This window comes from Phocoena sinus, chromosome 2, assembly GCF_008692025.1.
Source record: "Phocoena sinus isolate mPhoSin1 chromosome 2, mPhoSin1.pri, whole genome shotgun sequence".
NCBI lineage: Eukaryota > Metazoa > Chordata > Mammalia > Artiodactyla > Phocoenidae > Phocoena > Phocoena sinus.
The window spans coordinates 100,459,468-100,472,562 of NC_045764.1; the positions used below are offsets into that span (position 1 = coordinate 100,459,468).

The 13,095-nt window shown below is 39.0% G+C and overlaps 1 protein-coding gene across 1 annotated transcript in view; it reads left to right on the forward strand.

Moving 5' to 3' along the window:
* Window positions 1-13,095, forward strand: part of RYR3 (ryanodine receptor 3) — a 399,907-nt gene that overhangs the window by 157,033 nt on the left and 229,779 nt on the right. The window contains exon 28 of the mRNA XM_032621721.1: window positions 948-1,140. Coding sequence (XP_032477612.1) covers window positions 948-1,140 — 193 coding nt within the window. The remainder of the gene's footprint in view (window positions 1-947; window positions 1,141-13,095) is intronic.

Genomic DNA, 13,095 nt, shown 5'->3' on the forward strand with positions numbered 1-13,095 from the left:
CTAGTTTCTAATGAATATTCCATCATACAATCAAATATTTGCAATGTGATAAGTAGAAAAAACAAGTTACAAAATCTACCGTATCCCAGTTTGGGTGAATATTTAAATATATGTGAAAAAGTCAAAAAAATGTATTGTAACATTTTTTTCCTTGTTTATACTTTTCTGTATACACAATTAACATTTATAATGAATGTGTATTGCTTCCGTGATCAAGAAACAAGATATACCTTTATAAATGTTTTGCTTGAAACCCCATTTAATACCTAACTTTTGCCCCTTTGTTGCTCCCTTTCCAATAGAACTGAGAACTTGGTAGGGGGGTGGGAGAGGCGGTTACGATAATTTACTTCTAGAACTTCCAGAATGAGATGGTGTGACATAGAAAACCTAAGAGATGATTCTCTCACTACTTTAAGTTAGGTCAGGAAATGACAAATCATCTTATGAAAGGCAACAACAACAAAAATCAACCAATACAGCGTATAACTGACAATGTGTTTCCCTGCCTCACTGAAGTAATAAATTCTTTAAAACAAGCAACCAAACTGTGCTGCACCGTTTTGTGGCTGGATGGTTTTGCTCTTACTCACTCGGATGGCTCCTGCATCCAGTGCCGAGGTGGCCATGTCTTTTAGAGGAAATAGAAGAAAGCAAGGTCTTGGGGTATCTGTGAATAAACACACACACATAACACACTCTAGGAGCCACACCCAGCAAAGCGTTTTGCCCGTTACTTCAGACACCAGGCCAGAATCTGAGCACACGTTGAACGGGTTGGATTCTTGTTTGTTCTCATTCCTGGCAGCTTGAGTCTTTCCTCTGGGACTCATCTCGTCTTGGGCTGCCAGTTCACAAAGCTTAGGAAACCATTTCTCATTGCTCACCTCACCTGTGAGCATCTCCCCAGAGTCCCACACACCTTCTTCCTGTTCTTTGCTCACCAGGCCGCATACCCAGAGCCGTGGCCTCCATCAACCAGCACCTCCTGAAGTCGGACGATGTGGTGAGCTGTTGCCTGGACCTCGGAGCACCCAGCATCTCTTTCCGCATCAACGGGCAGCCTGTGCAGGGGATGTTTGAGAACTTCAACACAGATGGGCTCTTCTTCCCTGTGGTGAGCTTTTCAGCAGGTGTCAAGTAAGTTATGGCTGTGATTTCATGGAGAGTAGCTGTTCCCCCAGCTCCCACCACGCTTATGAGCTGGCGAGTGTGGTAATCTCCTTCAGGGCTTCAGCACCATATCCCCGAAGAAAGCGATGGTGAAAGGGGAGGAGCAATTCAGAGTCACGTGTATATATTTGTGGGACACGTACCTCCTGCCAGTGTTTATGTTATGTCCTCTGATAAATAGTAAGATGAATAAGATAAATCCTATGTATAAAATTACCTTAATAATTGTAAAAAGTATTTCATGCTCATTACAAAAAAATTTGAAACATATAGATAAGACAATAAATATCACCCATAATCCCAATGTTTAGTTCTAATCTCTATTAGTCTTTTGGTATATTTTCTTCAAGTCTTTTATATTACAGATATATTTATTTTTTAATTGACATCATACTAAAAATGAAGTTTTGTCTTGATTTTTTTTCATTCAACAGTAAGTACAGAGCCTTTTCCTGAGTTATTAAGTATCCTTCTCAGAATGACTTTTTTGGCCAATAATATTCTTTCATTTGGCTGTCCCACAATATAACCATTACTTTATGTTAGTCTTCCATGCTGATTTCTTTTTTATTGTTATAAATGAAATTATCATGAACATCCTTGAGGATAATTCTTTTGTCTGCATTTCTGTTTAGTTCCTCCCAGAAGTAGGTCAAAAGGTATAATCTTTTTAAAGTCTAAATTTACAATCAGGTAGCCAAAGAGATTTTCAGGAAGATTGTATGAACAGTTCAGAATTCATTATCAACAATTCTGAAATCTAAAAAACTCTGAAAACCATACATTTTTTTCTTAACTCATTTCACCGCAGACTCCGACCTGAACTTATTTTGTGTAAAAAACTGGCACCGACAGAAATGAGGCTGTTTTCAGTCCTTCATGGTATTCAATTTCTTGTGAATATTTACATGCTTAACAGCAAAAATGTATGTGTTTGATTATGGGGTACAGCCTCTCACCTAACTGGAGGTTCTATTTAATATATACTACATCTTATTTTCTTCTTTAAAATCTGAAGAATTCTGAAGTCTGAAACACAGCTCCAAAAATTTCAGATAAAGAATTTCGGCCTGTAGTATCATTTAAAGTAACATATGGGAATACCCAACTGATTGGTTGCCCATTACCTTTTATTGTTATGGGTTATTTTTAATCTGCGCCAATTTGAGAAAATTGTGTCTTAGTTTTAACTTCCTCTTTGTTTGATAACTGATGTGGTTAAACAGTTTTTATGCTTATTGTTCTTACATGTTATTTCAACCCAATATTTTTTTTTAATTCTGTGTTCTCTGCCTTTCTGGTATTAATTTTGGGGGCAATTTTTTATATATTAAGATTATTAAACTATTATTGCTTTCAAATATTTTTCCCAGTTTGTGATTTACCTTCTTAAACTTAGTTTTTTTCTTTTTTTTGTTTCCCTTTTACAAGAATAATGCAAGTCCAAAAAAACAACCAAGAGCCCATAATTGTAACACCCAGAGATAACCATATTACCTTTTCATTTATACATCTCAATTATTTTAAATTAAATTGAGCTTGTACTATGCATGTTGTTTTTCTTCATACTGTTGACAACTGTTGTGTTCATTGTTCTACCCCTTTCCTTTTTTTTTCTTTAAACATCTTTATTGAAGTATAGTTGCTTTACAATGGTGTGTTAGTTTCTACTTTATAACAAAGTGAATCAGCTATATGTGTACATATATCCCCGTATCTCTTCCCTCTTGCGTCTCCCTCCCATCCTCCCTATCCCACCCCTCTAGGTGGTCACATAGCACCCAGCTAATCTCCCTGTGCTATGCGGCTGCTTCCCACTAGCTATCTGTTTTATATGTGGGAGTATATATTAGTCCATGCCACTCTCTCACTTCGTCCCAGCTTACCCTTCCCCCTCCCCATGTCCTCAAGTCCATTCTCTACATCTGCGTCATTATTCCTGTCCTGCCCCTAGGTTCTTCATAACTTTTTTTTTTTTTAGATTCCATATATATGTGTTATATATATGTGTTAGCATACAGTATTTGTTTGTCTCTTTCTGACTTACTTCGATCTGTATGACAGACTCTAGGTCCATCCACCTCACTACAAATAACTCAATTTCTTTTTTATGGCTGAGTAATATTCCATTGTATATATGTGCCACATCTTCTTTATCCATTCATCTGTCGATGGACATTTAGGTTGCTTCCATGTCCTGGCTATTGTAAATAGAGCTGCAATGAACATTGTTGTACATGACTCTTTTTGAATTATGGTTTTCTCAGGCTGTATGCACAGTAGGGGGATTGCTGGGTCATATGGTAGTTCTATTTGTAGTTTTTGAAGGAACTTCCATACTGCTCTCCATAGTGGCTGTATCAATTTACATTCCCACCAACAGTTCAAGAGGGTTCCCTTTTCTCCACTCCCTCTCCAGCATTTATTGTTTGTAGATTTTTTGATGATGGCCATTCTGACTGGTGTGAGGTGATATCTTATTGTAGTTTTGATTTGCATTTCTCTAATGATTAGTGATGCTGAGCATCCTTTCATGTGTTTGTCTGCTATCTGTATATCTTCTTTGGAGAAATGTCTGTTTAGGTCTTCTGCCCATTTTTGGATTGGGTTGTTTGCTTTTTTGATATTGAGCTGCATGAGCTGCTTGTAAGTTTTGGAGATTAATCCTTTGTCAGTTGCTTCATTTGCATATATTTGCTCCCATTCTGAGGGTTGTCTTTTCATCTTGTTTATGGTTTCCTTTGCTGTGCAAAAGCTTTTAAGTTTCATTAGGTCCTATTTGTTTGTTTTTATTTCCATTTATCTAGGAGGTGGGTCAAAAAGGATATTGCTGTGATTTATGTCATAGAGTGTTCTGCCCATGTTTTCCTCTAAGGGTTTTATAGTGTCTGGCCTTACATTTAGGTCTTTAATCCATTTTGAATTTATTTTTGTGTATGGTGTTAGGGAGTGTTCTAATTTCATTCTTTTACATGTAGCTCTCCAGTCTTCCCAGCACCACTTATTGAAGAGGCTGTCTTTTCTCCATTGTATATTCTTGCCTCCTTTATTAAAAATAAGGTGACCATAAGTGCATGGGTTTATCTCTGGGCTTTCTATCCTGTTCCATTTTTCTATCTTTCTGTTTTTGTGCCAGTACCATACTGTCTTGATTACTGTAGCACTGCAGTATAGTCTGAAGTCCGGGAACCTGATACCTCCAGCTCTGTTTGTCTTTCTCAGGATTGCTTTGACTATTCGGGGTCCTTAGTGTTTCCATACAAATTGTGAAAGTTTTTGTTCTAGTCCTTTGAAAAATGCCATTGGTAGTTTGATAGGGATTGCATTGAATCTGTAGATTGCTTTGGGTAGTATAGTCATTTTCACAATGTTGATTCTTCCAATCCAAGAACATGATATATCTCTCCATCTGTTTGTATCATCTTTAATTTCTTTCATCATTGTCTTATAGTGTTGTGCATACAGGTCTTTTTTCTCCTTTGGTAGGTTTATTCCTAGGTATTTTATTCTTTTTGTCACAGTGGTAAATGGGAGTGTTTCCTTAATTTCTCTTTCAGATTTTTCATCATTGGTGTATAGGAATGCAAGAGATTGCTGCGCATTAATTTTGTATCCTGATACTTTACCAAATTCGTTGATTAGCTCTAGTAGTTTTCTGGTAGCATCTTTAGGATTCTCTGTGTATAGTATCATGTCATCTGCAAATAGTGACAGCTTTACTTCTTCTTTTCCAGTTTGGATTCCTTTTATTTCATTTTCTTCTCTTACTGCTGTGGCTAAAACTTCCAAAACTATGTTGAATAATAGTGGTGAGAGTGGGCAACCCTATCTTGTTCCTGATCTTAGTGGAAATGGTTTCAGTTTTTCACCATTGAGAATGATGTTGGCTGTGGGTTTGTCATATATGGCCTTTATTATGTTGAGGTAAGTTCCCTCTATGCCTACTTTCTGGAGGGTTTTTATCATAAATGGGCATTGAATTTTGTCAAAAGCTTTTCCTGCATCTATTGAGATGATCATATGGTTTTCCTCCTTCAATTTGTTAATATGGTGTATCACATTGATTGATTTGCGTATATTGAAGAATCCTTGCTTTCCTGGGCTAAACCCCACTTGATCATGGTGTATGATCTTTTTAATGTGCTGTTGGATTCTGTTTGTTAGTATTTTGTTGAGGATTTTTGCATCTATGTTCATCAGTGATACTGGCCTGTAGTTTTCTTTCTTTGTGACACTTTTTTCTGGTTTTGGTATCAGGGTGATGGTGGCCTCGTAGAATGAGTTTGGGAGTGTTCCCCCCTCTGCTATATTTTGGAAGAGTTTGAGAAGGATAGGTGTTAGCTCTTCTCTAAATTTTTGATAGAATTCACCTGTGAAGCCTTATGGTCCTGGGCTTTTGATTTTTGGAAGATTTTTAATCACTGTCTCAATGTCAGTGCTCGTGATTGGTCTGTTTATATTTTCTATTTCTTCCTGGTTCAGTCTCAGAAGGTTGTGCTTTTCTAAGAATGTGTTCATTTCTTCCCAGTTGTCTGTTTTATTGGCATATACTTGCTTGCAGTAATCTCTCATGATCCTTTGTATTTCTGCAGTGTCAGTTGTTACTTCTTTTTCATTTCTAATTCTAATGATTTGAGTCTTCTCCCTTTTTTTCTTGATGAGTCTGGCTAATGGTTTATCAGTTTTGTTTATCTTCTCAAAGAATCAGCTTTTAGTTTTATTGATCTTTTCTACTGTTTCCTTCATTTCTTTTTCATTTATTTCTGATCTTTATGATTTCTTTCCTGCTGCTAACTTTGGGGTTTTATTGTTCTTCTTTCTCGAATTGCTTTAGGTGTAAGGGTAGGTTGTTTATTTGAGATTTTTCTTGTTTCTTGAGGTAGAATAGTATTGCTATAAACTTCCCTCTTAGAACTGCTTTTGCTGCATCCCATAGGTTTTGGGTCGTCTTGTCTTCATTGTCATTTTTTTCTAGGTATTTTTTGATTTCCTCTTTGACTTCTTCAGTGATCCCATGGTTATTAAGTAGTGTATTGTTTAGCCTCCATGTATTTGTTGCCCCTTTCCTGTATCAGTTGGATGCTGTATTAATTATTTTAGTCTGACAATACATTTTAACATTTGTAAGGCAAGACCTCATTATAACTCTTTTGTCGCAAAATTTTCTTAGCCATTCTTGATACCTGCTTGTTAAGGAGATCGTAAGTGATTGAGTGGGAGACTAGAGTCAATACAGTTAGAATGACGCTGGTTTCCATTGGAAAGGGCCATGAAAAGAGGAGAGTTGTGGAGAGCAGACACTTAAAGCTGGGACCACAAAAAATCCATCTGAGAGCTTCTAGTATCCAACTGATGGGACGTCCAGAGTGGTACCACTGTGATAGGTCTCAGTACCTCCGGAAGACAGATAAATCAAGGCATATTCATATATTTTCCAAAAAAGGGTACAACTTTCATTCTGTCTCAATTAAATAGACTCTTTAGGAATAAAGAATTATCCTTTGGATATGATATTCAACTTTTGGAATTTGACACAGATATGTAAACATACATACTATACAGCAGGGTTTCCCAACCCCCTGTTAGGAAGTGGGCCACACAGCAGGAGGTGAGCGGTGGGCAGCAAAGCTTCATCTTCTGCTCCCCAGTGCTCGTGTTACCATCCCTCCCCAACCCCTGTCCATAGAAAAATTGCCTTCCGCATAACCAGTCCCTGGTGCCAAAAAAGTTGGGGACCGCTGGTATACAGTACAGGTGTACCTCGTTTTATTGTGCTTCGCTTTATTGCAAGTTTTACAAATTGTAGCTTTGTGGCAAGCCTGCATTGAGCAAGTCTATTGACACCATTTTTCTAACAGCATTATTTTTTAATTAATATATGTACATTTTTTTTTAGACAGAATGCTATTGTGCACTTAACAGACAATGGTATAGTGTAAACACAGCTTTTATATGCACTGGGAAACCAGCGTATTCATGTGACTCACTTTATTGTGATACTTGCTTTATGTGGTGTCTGGAACCAAAGTCACAATATCGCCAAGGTACGCCTGTAATGTATGTTTGCAAACATACATAGCAACACAGTATACACATCCCTACACATGTACAAATATAGACATATTTATAAACATACCCATGTAGATGGATATAATATATTGAAATTAAGCATTTTCATTGTTTGACGTTCTTGTAACAAATGGAGAACCACTATAGTAAAACCTTACTAAGGTTGTAAATATGCCCATCACAGGTTAAGCCAGAGACTCTAACATCAGCCTTAGGAACTATATTCTAAAGAGCTGAGCGTCCTTTACCTGTGTTTCTCTGTGCTGAGAATATTTCCATGAGAATTTCACCCCAGTTCGCCCTTTTGAAGTGCGATAGAATGTATCGTTCCTATTGCTATCCATAGGGAGCATGTAGAAAACAAGAAGTGGTATTGAAAGACAGAGGCACTGTAAACACAAAGAAAACTGATTGGAACAAAGACCTTCTGGCAATCGGGGAAAACCAGCAGAAGCCTCATTGTGCATCTTGCCCACCCTATTCCCCGGGAGTAAAGAGAATGAGCAGAAATCTAAATCCAGCATAATAGCATTTGGATCATCCACCTGTTGGCTCAGTGCCTTCTCTGGAGAAGCAAGGTCACTGAGCAGTCAGTTCTCAGGACTGCATTTGCCTGGGTAGTTAACGGCCTTGGTCACCCAGCATCAGTGCCCTTCCCTTTTTTCTTTGTTTTGACCATATCCTTCTCACTGGGTTTCACTAATTTTCAAAGAAAGCTCACCTACTTCCCAAGCATCTCGTCTGAGAGAAGTGCTTAGCTAGAAGTCAAATCTCCGGAGAAGAGGTCTTTGCCAGTCTGCTGGCTAGTGGACTTCTCTGCATATTCTGTGTTTAGCAAACAGTATATCCGATCTCAGACGTTGCATGACTTTTAATCATTAACTCATCCACTCGCTCCTCCTCAGGTCAGAGAGATAGGAAATTTTGAGTGTGATATGATTTTTGTTGTTGGGGATTTTTTGAAATCTTCTCTTTGCAAAGATTGTGGCTAGCAGGGGAAGAGATAGGGGGCTCAAAGGTATTCATATGTAGAAGACGTTTCTAGTATCTTGTGTCCAGGTCAGCAGATCATGCATCCTTCCAGTGCACAGGAGAAAAGAAGCAGAGTTCCAGGATAAGAACGATGAGACGTTTAACCCATTTAGAAGGCACAACTGCTGAGAGGATTTAAGAACTAGGGGTCCAGATGCGTTGACTTGAAAAGTTAACAGCTTAGACATAAGAACCTCTTGCTCGTAGCAGTTGAATGAGGGTAAGCTGAAAACTTGTATCAGGGGACTTGATGTCTCTTAAGCCTCCTTTCTATCAGGAAAATACCCTGTGTCATATTCCTGTCTTTGGTTCTCAGAACCTGATATGGTCTGAGGAGAGATGGAATCACAGTTGGTTGCATACTTGGGAAATACATTTTACTGAAATACATCCAGCCCGTCACACGAAGTCCTTGCTCAGGGTCAGTGCTGGTCCTGTGTTGGAGTAGCCAATTCTTTTATTTTCACTTATGAGCAAATGAGATCAATATACCAGTACTTACTCTTACGTCAATTGGTAAAGTATGATTTGGTGCTGAAACCCAGCACTTCCTCTCTGTGCTACTTTAGTTCAGTTGCACAAAAAGCTAGAAAGAGAAAACAAGATATTAATCCAAGTTAAAGTACCTTATTGAAAATAAATGTGTTTAATAACAAAATTGAAAAGAAATTATTGTTTTCACCCAATATAGTAGAGTACTTGCCTAGTTTCATAGTGTCCCTCCCAGCAAGGCACAAGGTTATTCCTATCTAGAAGGAGATTCTTCTCACATCATACAAACATTGAGAATTGTTTCTCATATTTACTTTCAACTTCTGTGAGGCCTCTAAATTAGATTTCTCTCCTACGGCCCCATTTTCCTCCTTGGTCTTTACCGAGGTCATTGTCTTGAATTTGTGACCCCACAATTATTTTTATAAATACAAACTATGTTGTTACTAATACCTGATGAGGCTGTCCTTGCCAGCAGTCATTGGAGGGCAAAATCTTTTTCAATTTGATTTACCCACAGTGAAGTCAAAAGCAGCCTGAGTAATTACTAATAAAATCCACAAATCAATATGTGCTCTCTTTTCTAACTATTATGAATGTGCCTCCTTAGTTTCCTTCTCACTGTGGTTTGTTTGTGGAGTGTAACAGGCCCCCAGTGTAACAACCCCATTCATTCTGGGACAGAATTTGGGATAAGGCATGTGTACCTTGGAGCCCACCCAAAAGGTTGAATTACTTAAATACCAGGAAGCTCTTATTAAAAGGTAATCTCACCCTGCCAAGCGGTATGATGGCACGGGCCACACGGAGCACATTCCACAGAAGCCACAGTGTGTAGTGAAATTTGAGAGCTACTTTTAGTTTTGCAGAAAATTGATGAGTTAGTCACTGTAGTAGAATATATTTTATAGCTATGGTTAAATTCCCCGTAGATCTACTTAATCTTCTCATGTAACTCTTTTACCAGCCCGTTCTCGTTTATAAAAGCAACACTAACCAAAGATGGTTGGTATTTGTGGTTGCTGTTTGTTTTCTGTTGGTATCCACCAGGCTTGGCTAAAATTCAGGTAACCAGTAGCTTAGCTATTTCCAGCTTGCTGTGGTCAGTGCTGTGGAAATTATTACTGAGATAAATATACTTTTGCAGAGAACATGATGAGCGCTGGCTGGATTGCCCTGGGCTTTCATCAAACGCTGGCCAGAAAGAAATATGAATGTGAGAGCATACATAACTCAAATTGTTCTCCCGTCTTAGCGATATGGACTAAAGATGCAATTATGAATCATGACTTATGAGTTGAAGTTAGGTCAGCAGAAGCTCACTAATTCTTTCTCCTGCTAACCACAGCCTGTATCTTTTTCTTCTTTGGAACACTATCCCAACTCCTAGGAGGGATTCAATAAGAATAATGGGACATCTAGTAAGACTAAAATGATTTCACAGTTTGCTAGTACGCTATGAATAAGGAAACCTAGACATCCTTTTTGAGCATAGCAAAGGTTTGTCTTGATTTTTACTCTATTTTTTTTCATGGATCAGTCTTTCAAACTTGGGGATTTGCGATAGGTATTCTCATCTCTTCTGCAAACTGGCAAACAAAAATGCACAAATCTTAAAAGATGAAATTGGAAATGCCAGTGGGGATTTTTCAATGCAATTTTCTCTGTTTTTTTAAAATTAGTCAATAAAAAATTCCTCTACACATCCTCAAACTTCACTACTCCCAGGCGGCTATTACTGAAGCCATTACTCATCTCTAAAGTGGAGAAATCTAAGGACACAGTCACTGACTGTAATCACTTTAGGAAGAAAAAAAACCTTGGAGAGCTGATGGCATGTCTGAGTTATAGGAAGAACCCCAGAAGTTGATACATGTGCTTTAGTGGAAGAGATTAAATTGATTAATGAAATTGATTTTTTAAATCTATTAATGTAGAGAAAAATTGGAGGGTAAAGAAGAACTGATTTTAATGAGCTCCGTTCTTAAATTATCTTTTTATTTGCAATTTAACATTTTTTGCGATGCTGAGAGATTCAGTGGAACCCAAGGAGCAGGGAAGAATATACTTAGAGAAGAGAGGTTTATATTCTAATTGGAAATTTAAATCTTTTAAATTTCAAAGGATTTAAAAGATAAACTGTAAGTGTCAGAAATCAGATTTATCAGAAGAAGTAGACTAGATAGGTGTAACTTTTGTTGGTTCTCTTTCCACCCCTTCAAATCCATGCTCTGGACTCCTGGAGAAGTTCTTGGGCCAGTTCTATAGGCTTCATTACTTCTTTTAAGGCCAGGAACCATCTTGCCAATACTTTAAAAAAAAAATTCCATCTTCTGAGTAGTATAAAAACTCCAGATTCGTATCCAGTTAATATTTGAGCCCAACCCCACTCCCGCTGCAGTTTGAGGTCGGGCTCCTCTTCAGTTAGCTGGCTCCTTTCTCGTGCCCCCCAGGGTCTAGGGTCCAGCCCAGACCCAAGATGACTGGGGGATGGGGACATCTGATGGAGTTGGTGCAGCTGCCTTGTGGCATCAGGACTTTTGTAGTGGTTGCACAATTGCTGCTTCTTTCTCTACTGAGGCTCTTTTGTAGCTTTCTTGGAGAGCACCAGGCTGGAAGCGTCCCAACTTCAGTTCCCTTGACTTGGCTTTACCACCTGTGCTGGCTGCTCCCTTCTGGCTGACCCCAGACCTCCCCCCTCCCCTCCCCCTCCAGCTTGCATGGGCCTCCTACCTCCCCCAGCTCCTGGGTTTCTGATCTCTGCTCAGTCATTTGCCTTTCCGGCCAGAATTTCTTTCTGATGGCTGGCAGCTGGCTCATTTCCCCCTCTGCTCTTCACTATCACTAGGCAGATATGACCCTCACTACATCCAGGGGGTACTCACAAACTTCTGAGTAGTTCCTTACAGCCCTCATTTGCCTCCTGATGGGCAAGAACTCCCACTCCTTTCTCCCTGATGGTTTTCTCCAAATGAATTCTTTACCTTTCCTATCAGTGTGGAGGTATGGGGTGGGCTAAAGCTGAAAAGGTTTCACAGTTTTTTGATGGACCCTCATAGTTGGTCCAGCACTTCACTTCAGGATGAGAAAATATTGGCATCCTCTGAATTAGTTGCCTTTGGGACCTCTGCGAAAATGGAGACAGAGGAGATCCCGTTTTAATATCCTCAAATAATTAAAGTGGGCTTCAGGTATTTTATTTCTTTCTTTTGAGTGTTTCCTTTAAACCTGTAGTTTATCCCCATTATTTCCTTTGACCTGGACAATCTGGGGTCCCAGAGAGAGTTCATGAGGACCACCAATATTGGTGGTGGTTTGCTGGAGCCCTTCCCGCAGACTCTGGGCAGCGAGGGAAGGATCCACAGATGGCGGGTGTGCCCACACCGGCTCCCATCCAGTCCCGCCTGCTGGGGAGCAGGGCTCTTGTCTGGCAGGACTTGGGAAGCTACCCAGAACCATTCCTTCTGCCCACTGAAGCACAGCATAATGGCGTTGGAAGACGAATGCTTCAGTAAGCAGTAAACGCTGATTTCTGGCTACGTTAATTTTTCATTTTACGGTCTTTGTGGCCATTCGAGGTGATAAGATTAAGCTGTAAAACCAGATTAGCATTCTCCTTTTAATAACTGAATATAAAAGCAGCACTGTTTTCCCTAAGTGCCACACCGGCTTCCCACCTTTCTCGATTTGTTATCTATCCGGAAGACAACAGCAGATTTTAAAGCGTAAGAGAAGTGTTAAAACGAAACGGAACTGGCGAGAGAGCTTACGAATAATTAAATCCATCTAGACGTCCTCGTAAGAGATCATTCGCTTGGCCTTGGAATCCGTACGCTAGTGAGTAACAAAGAATACAGTTGCTGTACGAGCTCCCAGGAAGCTTCAGCGCTTCACAGGAAGGATGCTCAGTGAGAAGGGCAAAGCAGAAAACTTCCCACACAAATTCTTTGTTCCAAACAATTTAGTTTTACCCCATAGTTTCAACATGTCAGTAACACAATCTGTCATGTTGCAATTGAATTTTGGAAAAGTGCTCAAGAAATTTTAAGTCTTAGTCATTATTTCCTGAAGTTTTACTAAATTAGTAACATTGCAGGCTAATGACTCAATTTGGTTCTTATATCATTGTTCATAGTCTTAATACACATAGATCGTGCCCTGTTATATAACATTTAACATAGGAACATTCACAAGGGACACTTGTGGTTCTAATTCTATATCGTTGTTGCTTACTACTTTAAAATGGGAAAGTGGGAGGCTTCATATGATTTCTGTAATTAATTTTAAAACAGCATTTTATAAAATGCTGTTTGGATAAAGGTTTTGTTT